The 19,364-nt window shown below is 39.7% G+C and overlaps 1 protein-coding gene across 3 annotated transcripts in view; it reads left to right on the forward strand.

The window, feature by feature from the left end:
- The window catches only part of Tjp1 (tight junction protein 1), a 231,171-nt gene that overhangs the window by 175,355 nt on the left and 36,452 nt on the right, over positions 1-19,364 (forward strand). For all 3 annotated transcript variants that reach the window (XM_085841666.1, XM_085841667.1, XM_085841668.1), the window contains exons 4-9: positions 7,600-7,724; positions 8,443-8,545; positions 10,967-11,243; positions 14,450-14,553; positions 14,919-15,087; positions 15,421-15,568. In XM_085841666.1, the coding sequence (XP_085697792.1) occupies positions 7,600-7,724; positions 8,443-8,545; positions 10,967-11,243; positions 14,450-14,553; positions 14,919-15,087; positions 15,421-15,568 (926 nt within the window). The remainder of the gene's footprint in view (positions 1-7,599; positions 7,725-8,442; positions 8,546-10,966; positions 11,244-14,449; positions 14,554-14,918; positions 15,088-15,420; positions 15,569-19,364) is intronic.

The raw sequence follows: 19,364 nt of genomic DNA on the forward strand, positions 1-19,364 counted from the left end.
GTTCATTCCCAGGAACAGTTTAGAGCTTTGAGCCATGCTCTAGCAAAACATTCCCAGCAGCCTGCCCAGAATTTATTCCTGTTGCATCCTGGGTATTAACCAATTGCATTTGTTGCTGTAGGAACTCTACACTGTAAGAGTGTTGTGAAAGGATTGAGTTGGATAGACTTGGTCTGGTTCTTTGGGGTGGTGTAATGTTTATTTTCAAGGTTTTTTTTTTTTTTTTTTGGTAATAAAGTTTACAAAACAACAACAACAACAACAACAAAACGAAAATGGGGGGGGGGTATTCCTGCAAGGAAGGAGGTGAAGAAGTGCTGTGTCTTTTTGCTGAGGCCGAGGCTATTCAGTGCTGTGTTCCCAGCACAACACTTAACACCTTTTGAAAACCGAAGAGCTGTACATTTGACTTAGCCCTCTCATCTGTTTACCTCTTAGGGACCCTGCAGGGGAACTGGCATCTATTAAAGCCAGACACTGCATGCAGGCTCCACTGGCCATCACACGTCCAGATTTGCCCCAGGAATGCCTGCCTAGATTGTTGAAATGACTTTTTTTTTTCTTTTTTTTTTTTAAATTTTATTTATTTATGTATTTGTGTATGTATGTATGTATTTGTGTATATAAAAATATGTATATATTTATTATATGTAAGTACACTGTAGCTGTCCTCAGATACTACAGAAGAGGGCATCAGATTTCGTTAAGGATGGTTGTGAGCCACCATGTGGTTGCTGGGATTTGAACTCAGGACCTTCGGAAGAGCAGTTGGCACTCTTAACCACTGAGCCATCTCGCCAGCCCTGAAATGACTTTTCTAACACAGACCTGAAACCATGCTTTGTTTCCTTAACATTTAAAATTTTGCTCTATTTTCCTTGAGCTAATGAGAGATACAGATCTGTAATATTTCCTCATTCCCAAATTTCTAACAATAAAGAAAATAATACAGAGGAGAAAAAACTTTTCAAGTTAGGTTTTATCTGGTGTGTGTGTGAGTGTATATGTGTGCGTGTGCATATTTGGGTGTCATCTTCAGCTGCTCTCACCTTGGTTTTTGAGCTATGGTCTTTCCCTGGCCCTGCAGCTTACACACTGGCAGATCCAATATGCTCTAAGAATCTGCCTGTCTTCGCTGGCGTCCAGCACTAGGGTTATATAGGTGCACAGCCACCACACCCAGGTTTTATGTGGGTACTGGGTATCCAAACTAAGATTGCCAGACTTAATGTAACAGGCGCTTTGTCAAATGAACTCTCTCTTCAGCCACAGAGTCATTTAATTTTTAACTAATATATGCATATTTTTCATTTCCCTTATTTAATAACTAAAACACTAATAGGAGATGTAATGTGATAACGGTAAATTACACCTATAGTTTCCATGGGTGATTTGACTGGTTCCTTTAACATTCTATTCTCAGAATACAGTCAGAATAGTCATTTGGAATGGAATCTGTTGGAGCTTCACAATAAATTTTACTTTCATTAACGAATACATTTTATCACTTAAGAAAACAATCCCCGCCGGGCGTGGTGGCGTACGCCTTTAATCCCAGCACTGGGGAGGCAGAGGCAGGCGGATTTCTGAGTTCGAGGCCAGCCTGGTCTACAAAGTGAGTTCCAGGACAGCCAGGGCTACACAGAGAAACCCTTTCTCGAAAAAACCACAAAAAAAAAAAAAAAAAGAAAGAAAAAAGAAAACAATCTCCCTCCCCCCCCCCAAAAAAAAAAAGTTGACAAAGTTAGGAGTAGAACTATCAGTTCTAGGTCCTCTGCAGAGCTCTGCCCACTGCCCACATTCACACACCTAGTCCAAGGCCACACCTACTCCAAAAGGCCACACCCACTCCATCAAAGCCACACCTCCTAATAGTGTCATTCCCTGGGCTAAGAATATACAAATCATCACACACAACCATTGTGGAAATTAGTTTAGAGATTTCTCCAGAAATTAAAAATAAAATATCAAATGGCATATCTATTTCACTCTGGGGCATATACCTAAGGAACTTAACCTCATACTCTATAGAGCTATGTGTGCTCCCCTGAGAGCTCCCAGAAACTTAGCCACTAACCAAAGAGTAACACAGGCTGGTCTGAGGGCCCCCAACTCCCCAGCTTCCACACATATGTAGCAGAGGACTGTCTTATCTGGCTTTAGTGGGAGAGGATGTGCCTAATCCTGTAAAGACTTGATGCTCAGGGAAGGGGGGTGCCGTGTGTGTGTGTGTGTGTTGTGTGTTGTGTGTACACCCTTTCAGAGCCGAAGGAGGGGGGGATGGAGAACTTTGGGGGGGGATAGACCAGTATGGGGACAACATTTAGGATGTAAATAAATAAATAAATTTAAAAAGGCATGTGCTGTTGCCATTACCACCTGGCTCTCATGTTCTTATGTAGAATCTAGCCAGTAATATATGTCAAAAGATGTGTTCATTTCCGTACAATGTAACATGAAGGAATGTTGGTTTTTTTTTAAAGTAGCTATTTTTTCCTTAAAGACTTTAGTGAGATTTTGTTTTGTTTTGTTTTGTTTTTTATTTGTATGAGTGCATGCTGTGTGAGTGAGCATGCCTGTGGAGTCCAGAAGGTGTCAGATTTGCTGGAGTTACAGGTGTTTGTGAGCTGATAAGCCTGGCTTCTGGGGACTGAACTCCCCTCACACACACCCCAAGAGCAGTAGGAGCCATCTCTCCAGTCCCTTTTAAAGGTTCTTAAAACATAGCTTTTCCAAAACAAGCTGCAAGACTTTTGCCAAAGAGTATTTCAGTTGACTTTGAGGCTGCAAAAGTACAGAATCTTTTAAATACCTTTTTTTTTTTTTTTTTTTTTTTTGGTGTTCTAAGTTGCTTCAGAATAAAATGTGGAGTGTCTAGAGCAGAGGCTGCAACCTTTTTTCTGAAAATCCAGATAGCAATGAATATATGGCTTTACAGGCAATAAATCTTTATCATGGCAATATACTACCCTGTAGCTGTATTGCAAAAGCAGCCATAGTAGGCAAATGAATGAATGTGGCTGTGTTTTAATACAACGATATTTATAAAAGCAGACAGTTGAGGTAGTAAGATGCTTGCCGATCTTTGCTTGAGGACCTGCGTTCGACAGTCCTGGGTAGAAAAGCTGGAAGAGTTGCCGTGTGTTTATAATCTTAGCCCCGGGGAGTGAATGCAAGTTGGGCTCTCTGGCAGGCAAGTGTAGCTCAGGGGGGCCACTGAGAAATCCTGTCTCCAAAGTAAGAAACAGGAAAATGACACCAAGGTTGTCATCTGACCTCCAAGTGGACACATGCATGCACGCACTGTATACATAATAAAAAACAACAATAAATGGCAACCTGGACAAATTGGACCTTTGGATCATAGTTTGTTGACATTGACCTAGAGCCATAGCCTTCCAGGTTTATTGTAAAGAAAGAGGAATCAGCTAGGATGTTCTTTTTTACCAAAGATTCTGATTCTTTTGGCTTAGGGTAGGTTTGAACCACCATTTTAAAAGATGCACTACTTTGAGATGCGCTATACTAAGAAATTGTGACAGAGGAATGAAAATGTTTCTTGCTGTGTGATGGTGATGGAGATGATGATAGGATAGTAAGTGAAGGACATGGAACACACAAGTGATGGTAAATCCATAAGAAACTCCCGTGGCTTACACCTTAGCTTTTCTCTTTACTGTCAGGAATAATGTGATGGGACTTATTTTTTCATTTGTATTCTCAAAGGAAACCTGGGTTATCTCATAATACTAAAACCATTGAAATGCAGTTCCATTTTTTTTGCTTTGTTGTGTTGAGTTTTTGGCAGGACTTTGCTGTGTATCTCAGTTTCCCTTGAACTTAATATGTAGGCCAGGCTAACAACTTCAAACTCAAAGAAATCCTGGTGCCTCAGCCTCCTAAGTACTGGGGTCTGGTTCATTCTTGAGTTCCACTTACTGGGAATTCAGTCTCTACGGAGTGCTCTCAAAGAGCCTGTAATTGTGTCAAAGGGAAACACAAGTCAGGCTTGATTATGCATGTCCTCTGGGTTTTGCACTCAGGTGCTCCTCAGTGACAGCCTTTTCAGGGGAGGACATCCTAGTTTTCTAGTTCCTTAGTTAGAGTACACCCAGTACATTTACTGGGCATATGAGATCAATAGTGATCCGCAAAGCCACTCTAAGAGGACTGTCCAACAACCCTATTATACAATCCCATACAGAAGATAAAAATTTCAGTCTTCATGTTTTAAAAAAAAGATTGAAAGTTTTCATATTATACGATTGAATGCAATCAAAATATCATTTTAACATGTAACCAGAATTTTAAAATTATGTACATTTCCTCATGCCGTTGTAAAATGTGTGCATGTTTTACAATTTGAGCCTATTTCAGGCAGGACCACCCACATTTGAAGTGCTCATAGTCATGTAAAGACCATCACACTTTGAGCAAGCACCATCGGTAGCTTAAGGTGCTACCCCAACTAACATGTAAGGAGGTTGGCGTCTGCTGCACTTTCAGCCTAACACCCGCTTTGCTCTCAGCTGTTCTTCCTTAGAAACTGCATGCATTTTAGTAATACTTTGAGAAATAAGATGAATACTCAGCAATGAAATAGGCATTTTTATTTTCATATTAAAATATTATGGTAAAATTTTAGAAGATGAAATTACATAACTGAAATTAAGGGAATCTATAGGTAAGCTGGTAAGTCTTTAAGGAAATGATTGAATAAGAGGGAAACTTGGGATGAGAGTGCCAATACAGTGCAGGGGCTGTGGCTGTTTAATAGGTGGTGCCGGGAGAGCTGTTTAGCCACATAGAAAGGGATGAACTAGGACTTCTTGGTACACTTCATGTTTAAAATTAACTTATGATGAATCATAGGCCCAGGTGTTGCTAGAATCATAGAACTTAAAGAAGAAACTACAAAAGTAGATAGATATTGACATTACATTAGGAAGTGCTTTATTAAATATGTCAGAAGCCCAAAACAAAAGAGAAAACAGGTAAATTGGGCCTTATCAAAATTGGAAACATTGGTGTTTGAAAGGATACATCAGAAGGTCCAGCAACAGGCCCAAAGTGGGATCCAGCTCAAGGGGAGGTCCCAAGGCCTGACACTATTACTGAAGCTATGAAATGCTCACAAAAAGGGATCTATCATGACTGCCCTCCGAAAGACCCAACAAGCAGCTGTAAGAGTCAGATGCAGATGCTTGCACCCAACCAGTGGACAGAAGCAGCTGTCCCCTGTTGTTGAATTAGGGAAGGCTGAAAGAAGCTGAGGAGAAGGGTGATTCTGTAGGAGGACCTGCAGTCTCAATTAATCTGGGCTCCTGAGATCTCTCAGACACTGGACCACCAAACAAGCAGCATATACCAGCTGATATGAGGCCCCCAACACACATACAGTAGAGGATTTCCAGGTCTGTGTTCATTCAGAGATGAACCTAATCCTCAAGAGGCTGGAGGCCCCAGGGAGTTTAGAGGTCAGCTGGGGTGGTGGGTGGCACATCCACATGGAGACAGGTGGGGTGGGGAGGAGATATGGGATGTGGAGCAGTCGGGAGGGTGGAGGGGAGGGACAGGAATGGAATATGGAGTGTGAAAAATGGATTACAAATAAAATTTTTTAAAAGAGGAAAAAGAAAAAAGGATACCATCAAAACAGTGAGACGACAACACAGAACAAGGACACATCTTGATAAGGACCTTTTTTGAAGTTTGTTGTTACCTGTACTCTTATAACTAACTCAGTAATGCAGAGATGTAACTCAGATGAGAAGTGAGCAAAAGCTCTGACTAGACACTTTCTAGAGATATGTAACTAAATAGTAAGCACAGTGAAGGGATGCTCAGCATCCTTAGTCATCAAGGAAGTGCACCACTGAAGCCTAACTGTCAGCATGGAGACAAAAGGGTACTGTCTGTCATACACTGCTGATACTAATGTAAAATGATGCAGCCATCGTATAACACAATTGTAGAATGTCTCAGAACTTAACTATATAGCTACCGTGTGACCCATAATTCCACTTCTAGAAATATACCTGATAGTAAAAGCAGATACTCACTTAATGAGTAACATGTACATGAATGCTCACAGCAACTTTATTTATAATAGCCAGAAGTAGAAATAACACAAATAACCCATTTGCTAATGAATGATCAATAAAATGTGCTATATCTATATAATAGAGTATTTAGCAGTTAAAAATAATGGTATTTTTTAGATTGTGTTTTGCCCTGTTAAGACATAATATATCTGTAAATGGCTTGGTGATTGTCACAGCCCTCACTTCATTTGTATGCCCTTTAGCAATGTACATACTGTTAATATGAAACTTGATAATGACAGTTTGTTATAAAGACAGCCCTGTCCTCACATAATACAACACAATAGAGGCATTTATGCTAGGGAGGCAAAATTGATCTATTGGAAACTCATTGTTATTATGTACTTTATTAGTAACTCTTAGGTTATTTTTATTATTTAAATAGCTTTGTGTATGTGCACATATGTGGCAGATGTCAGTACCAGGTGTTATCCTCAATAGTTGTCAGTATGAGTATTCTGTCCTAATTCTAAACCAGAACTCACTGAAGAGTTTCTTATGAAATTCAAGTCAGCAACACAGAGATTAAGATGACCCACCTGCCTCCACTCCCCAGTACTGGGCTTACATGCTTGTGCAATTATACCTGGCTCAAACAAGTTTTAAAATCAAACACTAACCCAAAACAACCCAAAGATACACTAATTTGATACTTAACTGCTGACAAATGATGGTAAAGTATTTGGATCTTGTGATTGCAATGTGTGTCTGTAAGAGCGGAAAGTCTTATGTACAGTAAAACACTTGTAGTAGCAGCTGAATCTGGCCTGAGGTATTTCAGGTGTTGTCATCTCCTGGGCACAATGGCATCTGCAGCACAGTGTCTATGCTGTGTGTTCAGAAGCAAGGCTGCAGTGCAGTCCTCACACTTTGAAAGGGTTGAATTGTTTTTGCTGTGCTAAGCCATTGAGTCAATTATAGAAACTTTAGTTCTTTCAGAAGTTTGTAATATTATAATTTATTTAGTTGAAATACAAAAAAAGAATGTTAATGTGGTGCATTTCCTACACATACAACATATGTAGGACAGTGGTGTGTTGCTGTGTAGAGATTTCCTTTTGAGACTTGTAGAATAACTGAAGTTGAAATACCTAACGCTTGATTTTTAAGGTGCCCATTGTATTGTGTAAAATGACAGATGGCTTATGAAGTAAGTCTGTCCTTTCTGAGCCAGGTGTCAGTGCTAGTGATGACACACTGAACTCTGCTTGTCCCTTTAGGACCCCACCTGATTATCAAAAATCATTTAGGATCTTACTGCTCAGAGTTTTAAAATCAATTTAGTGCTTGTAGAATATTTATGCAGTTGACATTTTTAATATTGCTCTGTCTGGTGTATAATTTACTGGAACAGACATTCTCATAGAATGGATGACTGTAATGTATAGCCATCAAATGAACATAAAATTATAATTAATAGTTTCTACATTACTTGTGCTGGTAAGCAGTTTTGTTGTCCTTACTACAACTATTTTACTGTAATTGCTGTTTTTAGGCTCCTGGGTTTGGATTTGGAATTGCAATCTCTGGTGGAAGAGATAATCCTCATTTTCAGAGTGGGGAAACCTCCATAGTGATTTCTGATGTGCTAAAAGGAGGGCCAGCTGAAGGACAGCTACAGTAAGTGTGATCCCTCTGTCTGGTATCATGTCTCCTGTTTTTTTCCCACACTCATTGTTTTTGTCCTTAGTCATGGACCTCTTTTGTTAGTTATTCCAGATTATTTATACCCTGTACTGTACTTACTTAATTTCCCTCAAGTGAATATACACTTAGGTTTAAGAAATCTTTATACATGATGCAAGGAGCATCCAGGTAACTGTAAAGGTAAAGAGAGTGAAGGAGAACTTGTAACTAGCTCAGGTGGAACTAGCTTTTGAGGGCCTTTCACAGGAAAGTCTATACTAAGGAGATTAGTGCAGTACAGATGATAAGAAGGGCAGGAAGGAAAGATTCAGACTATAATCGGAAGGATCCAAAGACATTTAAAAGGAGAGAGACTTAATGTTTAATGACAGTACCTCTGTTAGTTGGTGACTTAGTGTCATCTAGTGTTCTAATCCAGCTAGTTACCAGTGATCTTTTTGTTTGTTAGTGCCTGTTCTGCTCAGGCGGTTGGGGAAACGCTGTCCTTTTCAAAAGGAAAAGGAACTGCTGCCATGGGGTTAGTTCCCTGCTAAATGCTCTTGTGAAGGGCCTGGCAGTGAAAGCTGATGCTGGGTTATCATTGCTCTAAAGGCAAGCAGATTAATTAACCTGTCATTCAACGAAGACTTTAGCTTTCTAGGTCTTATGTGCTTTTCTTTTAACATGTTTCTGCTGTTCTTTCCTCTCTTAGGGAAAATGACCGAGTTGCAATGGTTAATGGAGTTTCAATGGATAACGTTGAGCATGCTTTTGCTGTTCAGCAGCTAAGGAAAAGTGGGAAAAACGCAAAAATTGTGAGTATCTTTTATGTTCAACTTAGTAGAAGTATCAACTACTCTTAATCCTTGTTTAGTTTTTGATTCTTCCCTCCCCGCTCTTTGAATCTCCTTCCTGTTTTCAGAAAGGGTCTCTCTGGGTAGTCTTGGTTGTCCTGGAACTCTGCATAGACCAGGCTGCTCTACATTCACAGAAATCCTTCTGCCTCTGCCTCCCAGGTGCTGGGATGAAAGGTGTGGGACACTACACCAGCTTCTCCATCACGTTTAAGTCAATGAAGTCAGTTCCAAAGTCAGTTGTTGGTCCAGTGTGAGTGCTTCTTACTCTTCTGTGCTATGTACCTAAGTTAAGTTGAGATAGAAATTTTCATTAATAAACGGAGAGGGGGTGGAGTCTCATAGCTTAATGCTGCTGTCTCCTTTATGTACTTACATTAGCCTGGATCGTGATGAGCTGTGTGCAAGTGCCTGTGGCCCTCCTTTCTGGTCTGAGCTTTGTTTACAGGGAACACTTTACCTTCCTTCTCTGACCCTCCACAGCTACCACCCTTGTTAACTCTGATGTCTTAAGGAGAGAGAGGAAGCCAGGATTTTCTGAAAAAGAGTTGTTCAGGGTGTATTTCAAGGTACTGTCTTAAAGGCAGAGTCTGAGATTGCAGGAAGCACTAGCGTGCCTGGTTTATGCATGCAGAGTATGACTTGGCTGCAGATTGAAGTAGAGGTGAGACAGATGGGGAGGGAAGAAGGCAGCTGTCCTTCCTCTGTTCTCAGTAGCATAGTGCTTGTCTTTCCCACACGATGGCTTCCCTTGCTACTTGTCCTCCAACTTCAAACATTGCTTGCTTGCTTGCTTGTTTGTTTGTTTTCACCAAAAAGACCCACTCTGGCTTATCTGGATAGTAGGAAGCAGAATGTTTAGTGTTGCCTCAGCCTTAGAAGGTATTTAGCCATGAAAAAAATATAATATGGAAGGAAGTAGCAAGACAAGATTATTAGGCATTTATCAGGCAGAGCAGATTTGAAGTAATTTAGGAGAGATTAAAATTAAAGCTACACATCACACAGGTTGGTAACAGACAAGGAAACCTCTTGGAAGTGGGTGTCATTGAGAATATACCCTAATGGTGAGGTTTTATTCACATACAGAGCTGGTCCGCTTGATCTCTGAGAGCACAAGAAAGAAGTATTAAATAAGTGAGACACACACTGACTAAAGCGGGCCGAGCAACCAAGACCTTCACGAGTGATGAAAAAAACCTGTTAGGCAGTTTCATTGAGCGGGAACAAGATGCAGATGAAAGGATTGCTGAACAGCAGCAAGAATGCTGCTGGTAGTACTAATGAGTTTATAGATGGCCTAATCAATAAAAAGTATCTTTTATTGTATCAAAACACATGGCTGATGAGGGGAAGAAACCAGTAGAAAGTCATTTACATGTGACTGCAAGTGAAGCCCTGAGAAAACAGAAGCAGATGGAGAAATCAGAAGTGAGCAAAAAGTTTGAGTGGCTAAAGGTGTCAGAAGACAAGTGTTCCCCAAGAAGCTCTTGTAGGCCCCCAGGAGACCCAGTGTCCCAGTATGAGGGAGCCAGGTGGCTTCCAGGATTACAGAACTGCACATTCAGAAGATGCATAAAGATCTGGAACTTAGAAACAAAGAAGTGAGTGGACAGGGAACACTGAAAACGAATGCAAGAATGACAAGTTATAAATTGGACCAACACAGAGACACAAGGCAGTTTGTGTTGGGGAAGTGTGCTGAGCTCATGAGCTCCTACCAAGTAAGGTGTGCATTAGTTTGCGATAAATAAATGTATCACTTAGTATGTTGGGACAATTACACATATTGATAATGATGCACTGTCAAATTTTGATTAAGGAATGAGGTCAGGCTTGTGAGTTTGTTGTGTTTTGGTTACAAAGTGTTCATAAGATATGTGGTATCGGGCTGCTGAGATGGCTCAGCGGTTAATAGCACCGACTACTCTTCCAAAGGTCCCAAGTTCAAATCCCAGCAACCACATGGTGGCTCACAACCATCCATAGCGAAATCTGATGCCCTCTTCTGGAGTGTCTGAAGACAGCTACAGTGTACTTACATATAATAAATAAATAAATATTTAAAGAACATTAAAAAACACACATTATAAAAAAAAAGATATGTGGTATCTTTAGAGTATAGTTCTAATCCTTCATTCTACACAACAAGTATTAATTACCACCTGGAAAATTGTTATAAATTCTGGAAGGATTTAGTAAATTTACTGTTTGGCCAGATCTGTTTTATTAAGAGAGTGGAAAACAGCCATTTTGGAAATGTATTGGTGTGATTACTCTATTATCTCCTTTGTATTTACATAAGTGAATGTAAGTCAAGGGAAATGTATGAGTGGAGAGTATATGACTGTCGTTCAGTTTATTATTTCTTTTTATTTGTAGACTATCCGAAGGAAGAAGAAAGTTCAGATCCCTGTAAGTCACCCAGATCCTGAGCCGGTGTCTGATAATGAAGATGATAGCTACGACGAAGAAGTACATGACCCAAGAGCTGGCCGCGGTGCTTTAGCGAACAGAAGGAGCGAGAAGAGCTGGGCAAGGGATAGGAGTGCAAGCAGGGAGAGGAGCCTGTCCCCTCGCTCGGACAGGCGGTCGGTGGCCTCCAGTCAGCCCGCAAAACCCACCAAGGTCACACTGGTGAAGTCTCGGAAAAATGAAGGTATCACTGACTCTCACTGTTCTTACGTGAGACTTTTAAAGCTAGTTTAATAAGAAATACAATGACCATATTATCTGTTTTTTTTCCATTTCTCTTTCTAGTCATGTTATCTTGCTAAGAGTCAAATCCTGGTAAGGTAGACATTGGGATATTTTGGAACCTTTTCTCAAATCATTTTGTTGGTGCAAACTTTTAGTTGAATTTTGGTTTTATTGGAACAGGAATAGCCAAATTCAAATTGTGCTAGCAAGAAATGTTGCGCCAGCACTCAATTGAAATGCTGTGGTTTTCTTTACTGTTAGAATCAATAGTAGTATGACCATAGAAATAAGTCTAAGGACTGACTTGGAGAGGAGAGATGGGCTAATTTGTAAATGGAAGATTGATGTTCTTAAACTGAATACTCTCTCGCTTCACTAGATTGTTAGCTTTTTAAATGACTCTTTGATCCTACTGGCATGTGGTTATGTAGGGCTCATGACTTTGGTTTTAAAAATGGTGGAGAAAGTGTTTTGTTGAAGGTGAGCTTTGGTCTAACCTGCTCACCGTCCTGTCACTGACATTTCTTGCCCTCTCCCATGGGCTCCCATGCTCTTCATGGTGCTCCTTCCCTCACACTTGGACTTCACTTCTAGTGCCTGCCTCCCAGCCCAGAGCCATTCACAGGGGATCCAAGGCTGGGTTCCACAGCTGAGCTAACTGTTAGAACAATGTTTTCTTTGGACTATTGTAATTCTCATCTTTCTAAGGTCCACACATCTTTTCATTTCCATCCTTCTACCTTTAATGTTCTATCTAGTTTCCGTCCAAGAACTTTGCTTGCTGTCTTGTGTAGCTAATCTCATGTATTCCCGGGATTCACTGCTTGGCTCATGTCACCACCTCCTTCTAGTCCACATCAGTGCACTCTGCCCAGCCAGCTTAGACATACTCAGTTGTCCGGAGGGATTCCTCAGAATCAGCCACACCGAGTTAAAGGGAATCACAGTCTATTCTTGTTTTTTTTCTTTGCGTTTCAAATGAATATTTTTCAACTATATTCCTGTCAATCCAGTTTCTCAGTCAGGTAAGTATAGTTGATATAGTACTTTTCCTTGACATCTCTTGCTTGTATGGTGAACATGTCCCAACTCCCAACCTTACTGTCTCACTTTTCTGTCTTTCTCTGTTGCTCTTCTTTTCCAGGCGGCTGCTGTCTGTCTCTTCAGTGGACTTTGTCAGTATTGTGACTGATCTCAGGGTCTGTCCCTTCCACTGAACTCTGTAGAATGTTTTCTAAAGATTCCACCTTAATTGTTTCTATTTGTGTTTGTATCAGTGTTAGGTATCCAGATTTAGGACTTCACATCTGCCATGTTCTTTCCTTCACCCTTTGGTGTATTTGTTTTGCATACCCCCAGCCTCCTGCACATAACACACTCTTCATTCAGGTTTAGTTTTAGTGTTTCTTAGGTGAAGTTTTAGCTTTGGTATTTCTTTCTTATACTTCTCTGACCCTGATATTATGACCCTGAGGTATGCATATTTGGTCCCATGTTTGCACTAGTAAACTACCATGCACTAGTAAATTACTATGGTAACATCTTTTGCTCTGTTATCTTAAAGTTGCCAAGGTGCAGGGACTATCTGATCTGTTTCTTTAATTTGTAGTGCTGGGACATAGTTACTATGTACCCAAAGAAATACCTAGAATAAAGTAGTAAACTGATATACAAGGAATATTTTGGCACCATCTGTATATTGATATTTATGGTCTTTTATTTTGTTTTGAGATTGGGTCTCACTGTGTAGCTCTGGATGTCCTGGAACACTATGTAGACCAGACTGGCCTTGAACTCACAGAGATTCAACTGTCTGCCTCTGCCTCTGCCTCTCAAGTGATAGATTAAAGTTATGTATCCAGCCTTTTGTAACAGACAGACAGACAGACAGACACACACACACACACACACAGAGCTTTGTTTTTTGTTTTGTTTTGTTTTGTTTTGTTTTTTGAGACAGGGTTTCTTTGTGTAGTCTTTACTGTCTTATTACTAGTTCTGTAGACCAGGGCTGGCCTTGAATTTACAGAGATCTGCCACCTGCCTCTGCATCCCAGGTACTTGGGCTAAGTGATGCACCACCATCACCCAGCTCAGTTGTAACCTTTTCCTAGTGAGTAAGATTATGTCCTTAGTCCCGTATTTTTCTATGATGAAATTGCTGTTTTCAAAGCACTTACCATTGCCTGTCTGGATCTCCCAACGTCATTACTAGTCTACTCTGGTTCTAGTTCTGCTTCTGTGTATATTCTTTGCATATTTACCTTATGTTAATCTTTAACTGAGATGAACATTTAGACTCTTGCACTGCAGGCTTCATACTTTATCCTACATTAAAACCTGTTTGTTCGTCTTGGCTTTTAAGTTTGGGTTTTTCTTGAATTTTATTTCTTTTAAAACAATGAAAGTCCTCCCTCCTCATTCCTTTCACAGATCAAGAACATTTCTTTTTCTGTTGACACAGGACTGATAGTTACAGCTTTTGTTTTGTCTGTCTTACTGAGATAGTCTTCACTGTATGGTCTACACAGTCCTGTCCTGTCTCAGCCAATGAGGGTGAGCATCATTTGTGTGCTCTACCGCACCTGACAACAGTTTTGTCTTTTAATTTTTTGGTCATTTCCTTAACCCCTTACTCGCCCACAGATAAAATGACCATTTCATGGGTGTGTTGTAGGTTGCATAAATGAGAGCACTGTATATTAATTCTTACATCTGTTAGTAGCAGGCTGTACTAAAGCTCTTGAGTTTCTTCAGTAGAGGTTTGTACATACCCATGAATGAGGGGAAAGAAAACTAATAATTGAATCATAGCAGTCATCAAAAGCCTTGTCAGACTTCAGAGTTTCTTAAGCTTCAAGCAGTTCACTCGAAAGATTGTGTTCTTTAAACAGTACAAGAAGCTATGTCATCACATAATCCGGAAAAAAGATGACGTCTTTTAGGCCTTCTCCTTTCCAATAAGATGGAGATAGTAAGAGAGTGTCATTTTTTGAACCATGTTTTATTTTGCTTTTTCTTGACTGCATACTTTTCAATGATTTAAAGATAATAGCTTTAGGTGCAGAGTGGTTCATAAGGACAGTAATTTTAAATCTTAAAATTTAAACTGTACTTAATTGTCTTAGGACTTTGAACTAAAGATATTTAACTGTATTCTTCCAGAATATGGTCTTCGATTGGCCAGCCATATATTTGTAAAGGAAATTTCACAAGATAGTTTGGCAGCAAGAGATGGTAACATTCAAGAAGGGGATGTTGTCTTGAAGGTATAGTTATATTTTATATTATAATAAATTAAACCAGGGAACAAAGTCTAGAGTTATTGTGTACTATCTGTTGGTGTGTGAAGTCGTTTTGCTGTAGAGAATCATCAGCACGTGTCCTGCTCCTGTGAGGTTTGGGATTAGCCTGAGAGGAATAATTACTGCAAATATGTATCATTCACCAGGACAATTTTGGTAATTGTTCCAGACACTATTGAAGTGCTCATAGGAATGCTTTGGATGATGTAGAAAAGCGTAAAGGTCTTCCAGTGATCTGACGAGTTTGTCCTTGCCTGTAACATCAGATTTAAGTTTTAGTGTGTGTTTTGTTGTTTACTTTTCAAACTATAGCTTCTTTTCTGTTACAGATAAATGGTACTGTGACAGAAAATATGTCATTGACAGATGCAAAAACACTGATAGAAAGGTCTAAAGGCAAGTTAAAAATGGTAGTGCAAAGAGATGAGCGGGCTACCTTACTGAACGTCCCTGACCTTTCGGATAGTATCCATTCTGCTAATGCCTCGGAAAGAGATGGTGAGTATAGTTCTGTTTGGAGCTTCCCACTGATTTGTTTCTTAAAGTATATGAAGATTGGATATGTTTGATTGGAATGATATTTTTCTACAGGAGAGATACCTTCAAAAATCTGAAATTTGCACATACATTTGAATGTGTGTTTGTGTCTGTTGTCACTACACACAAATACTTTGTAGGTCATGTCATTCACCGTTGTAGTTGGGTGACCACTAGAGATGATATTAATGTTTCATATATTTTATGTGAAATATACTCTTAGCTTATTTTTAATATTACTAGAATTCTTTAGTGTAGTCATTTCATGGGGAAAATCTTCTTTTTATTTAACAGACATTTCAGAAATTCAGTCACTAGCATCAGACCATTCAGGTCGCTCGCATGACAGGCCACCCCGCCGCAGCCAGTCACGATCTCCTGACCAACGTTCAGAGCCCTCCGATCATTCCACACAGTCTCCACAGCAGCCCAGCAATGGCAGGTAAAAACAAAATACATTTAGAGTTACTTATAAATAAGATTAGGAGGTAAATATTTCTTTTATTATTTAAGATTGTGTCTATTTTTCATCCTCAAGTTAAAACTTGTATAAATAGAAGACAGTCCTTTTTTTTTTTCTTTTTTCTTTTTAAGAACAAGATGCTAGGTAGTGCGTAGGCAAGCCAAAGAAGTGCTTATCTGTGCTCAGCTCTGGCTGGTAGCACAGAGGCTCTATTAACAGTATAAAGATCTGTAGACATGGGATAGACTTTATTCACAGTAACCACAGTTAAGAGCCAGCCTGTCTGTCATGGATAAAACTACAGAGACGTACATGTGTAATAGAATAATGATTCAGTGAAAGGAGGAACATAGACATAGCCAAGGCTATTCAGGGGACAGAGAAACACATGAGGGAGCTTACCTCTGGAAGCAAAGACACTTGAACGTCACAGAACGAGAGGAAAGAAGGCTGGGCAAGGAGAAGTAGTGAGGAGGTGCTGTCAAAGAATGCCCAGTGCACTGTCACTAGTTGTCATGTAGGAAAGCCGTAAGTATTCTCATCAGATACCACAGTTGCATTCGAGGAGATGTAACTATGGTCATTGCGAGTGATGTACATATGCCCAAGCAGACATATCAAACACCTCAATACATATAATTTTACTGTGACTATATAACATTAAAGAGAAGAGAAAAATTTAGTCTCTTGGCTGAACAGACAGATTAGAGCTAGAAAGTGTTGACTTGAAATTTTATCTGCATGCAGATGTGACTCAAAACTTCAGAGAGTCACAGAAGTTACTAAGAGGCATCAAATGAAGATAGGCCATGCACCAGACGACAGAGAGTAGGAAAGTGAACAGGCAGGAGAAAAGACTGAGAACTTTGGAAGTGCTTATTAAACACAGCATCTGGGCTGGTGTGGTGTTCAGTTGGTAGAGTGCTTGTCTGGCATGCAGAAATGCCTGGGTTGGATGCCCCCAGTAAAACTACACGCTAGAGACTCCTAATCCTAGCACTTTACAGGTAGAGACAGGAAAATTTGAAGTTTAGGGTCATCCTAAATTATATAATGAGTGTCTTAGTGTTACTGTTGCTGGGATAAAACACCATGGTCAAAGCAACGTGGGGAGGAAAGGGTTTACTTGGTTTATACTTGTACATCACAGTCCATCATCAGAGGAAGTCAGAATTAGCTCAAGCATAGTAGGAACGTGGAGGCAGGAGCTGATGCAGAGGCCATGGAGGAATGCTGCTTACTGGCTTGCTTCTCATGGCTTGCTCAGCCGATTTTCTTTCTTTCTTTCTTTCTTTCTTTCTTTCTTTCTTTCTTTCTTTCTTTCTTTTTTTTTTTAATATTTTTTATTAGGTATTTTCCTCATTTACATTTCCAGTGCTATCCCAAAAGTCCCCCATACCCTCCCCTGCACTCCCCTACCCACCCACTCCCACTTTTTGGCCCTGGCGTTCCCCTGTACTGGGGCATATAAAGTTTTCAAGTCCAATGGCCTCTCTTTGCAGTGATGGCTGACTAGGCCATCTTTTGATACTTATGCAGCTCGATTTTCTTATAGAACCCAGGACCACTAGCCCAGGATCAGACCACTCACCGTGGTTGGGCCCTCCCTCATCTCACTAATTAAGACAATGCCCTACACACTTGCTTATAGCCTGAGCTTATGGAGGCATTTTCTCAGGCGAGGCTGCCGCCTCTCAGATGACTCTTAACTTGTGTCAAGTTGACACAGACCAGTCACACTGAGTTTGAGGTCAGCTTGGGACACGTAAGACACCGTCTCCCCCTCCCCCCCAAAAAAAAAACCTGTTAAAGCTGTGCATTCATAAAGGTATCTGTCTTTACTCGAGTAGTAACAGAGAATATTTGGTTTCTGTCATTACATCTTGCTTAGCTTTTAGGTATATGAACGCCATCCATCCTTGGTACACTTCAAGCTATGGGTCTATTATGTGGATTTCAGTCTTTATTTTGCTTGAAATGGTCTTTAAAGGATTATTATGGTGTATCAAATGCAAAATTGATTTATTGTTTTTAATTGATTGTTTTTTACCTGCTGTAAGCTATCTATTCTAAAAAGTCCATATTACCTTGAATGTCATTCTGCTACAGCGTTCTCATGGAGATAGAACTAACATCTCTAGTGGGAGCATGGAGGAGGCAGTCATAACTTAGCACATACTTTAACCTAGAAACTGCAAAAAAGGGAAGAGTAGTAATCAGAGTTTCAAGAATGTAGCTACTTGGAGTGCAGATAAATTCTGAATCATAGGAAGTTAGTTCTCTTTGCTTTCTTGTTTGGTTTGTTACTTTTGTTAGCATGCATTCCCAAGCACTGGGCTTTACTCCAGTACTTCTTCCACCTTCTGCCTCCCTGCTTGTCCTTTTTCCTTTCCTCATACTACAATCCACATGACTGAAACCATGAGATACTTGTCTGTGAGTCTGTTTTATGTCATTTAACATGATGTCAGCTGCTGTCCATTGTCCTATAGATGTCATGATGTGATTCTTTCTGAGTGAATTAAACTCTATAGTGTGTGTGTGTGTGTGTGTGAGAGAGAGAGAGAGAGAGAGAGAGAGAGAGAACACACAACAGAGACAGTCTTTGACTTTATTCTCTCATCTGTTGATTCTTTAACTTGGCTGTTGTGACTAATGTGATGCAACCGTCTAGTTTATTTGGCTTTATATCTGAAAGGGATTCAGCTAGGTCATATAGAAAATCTGTTTTAAACTTCTTGAGGTCTTGAGGAATCTGTGCTGATTTCCATAGTGATTGATAGAGTTTGTTTGTTTTGTTTGCATAGAATTGGTGTGTTGGCCTTTTTTTGTGTGTGTGACTTTTTTTGGGGTAACTATTACACATTCCTTTGAGTGTGAACTTTGTAAATTTGTAGATAACATCATGTTGCAGTGTCAAAGGTTGAATACCCTGGATTTCTCTGTCCCCTGAATTGTGGCCACTTGTTTTTCTTTTCTTTCTTTTCTTTTCTTTTCTTTTCTTTTCTTTTCTTTTCTTTTCTTTTCTTTTCTTTTCTTTTCTCCTTTCTTTCTTTCTTTCTTTCTTTCTTTCTTTCTTTTTTCCTATCTTTGTTGTTGTTATTATGGGGTAAGGTCTCACTATGTAGGACATGCTGGCCTGGCTTCTGTCTCCTCAGTGCTGGGATTAAAGGTGCACCCTACTACTCTGCCCTGCTCTTGTTATCTTCTTGATGGTAGGTAGCCATTAGTGGTAAAATGGAATCTCATTATTACTGTTAATTTGATAGAAAGTTCCTTTTGCTATTTTAGTTTTTATTTAGTCTTGGCAACAACTTGGCATCCTTAACTTCATTTTGAAAACTCAACTAATTATTATTAATATTAATTATCTTCAAATAATATCATGATGTCCTCCTCTCTTTTAGGAGCTTTAAGGATTTTTATATGTAATACCAGTCCTGTGACTTTTTAAAAATTCAACATTCCATTATATAAACAGGAACAGTAATGAAAACGTCTAAAGTAAAAGCTCTTACAATTGCTCAGATGTACACTTTGTATTACACATTAATTTCATGAACTAGACAACTCATCAGAGACCCAGGACATTGACTTAAAGTTATAAAAATGATCATATTTAAATAGAGCATATCCTTTTTAATTGAAAGTCGTTGCTTCTAAAGTAGTTGAAAGTGCTGCTTTCAAAAAAATGAGTTTGTAACTGTTTTAAATATTCTTGTTACTACTGTTTGTTCCTCCTGAAAGAAATGCCTATACCAAACCCTGAGTTCAG

The sequence above is a fragment of the Mus caroli genome, unplaced genomic scaffold, assembly GCF_978045245.1.
Source record: "Mus caroli unplaced genomic scaffold, Mus_caroli_1 scaffold_8, whole genome shotgun sequence".
Lineage (NCBI taxonomy): Eukaryota > Metazoa > Chordata > Mammalia > Rodentia > Muridae > Mus > Mus caroli.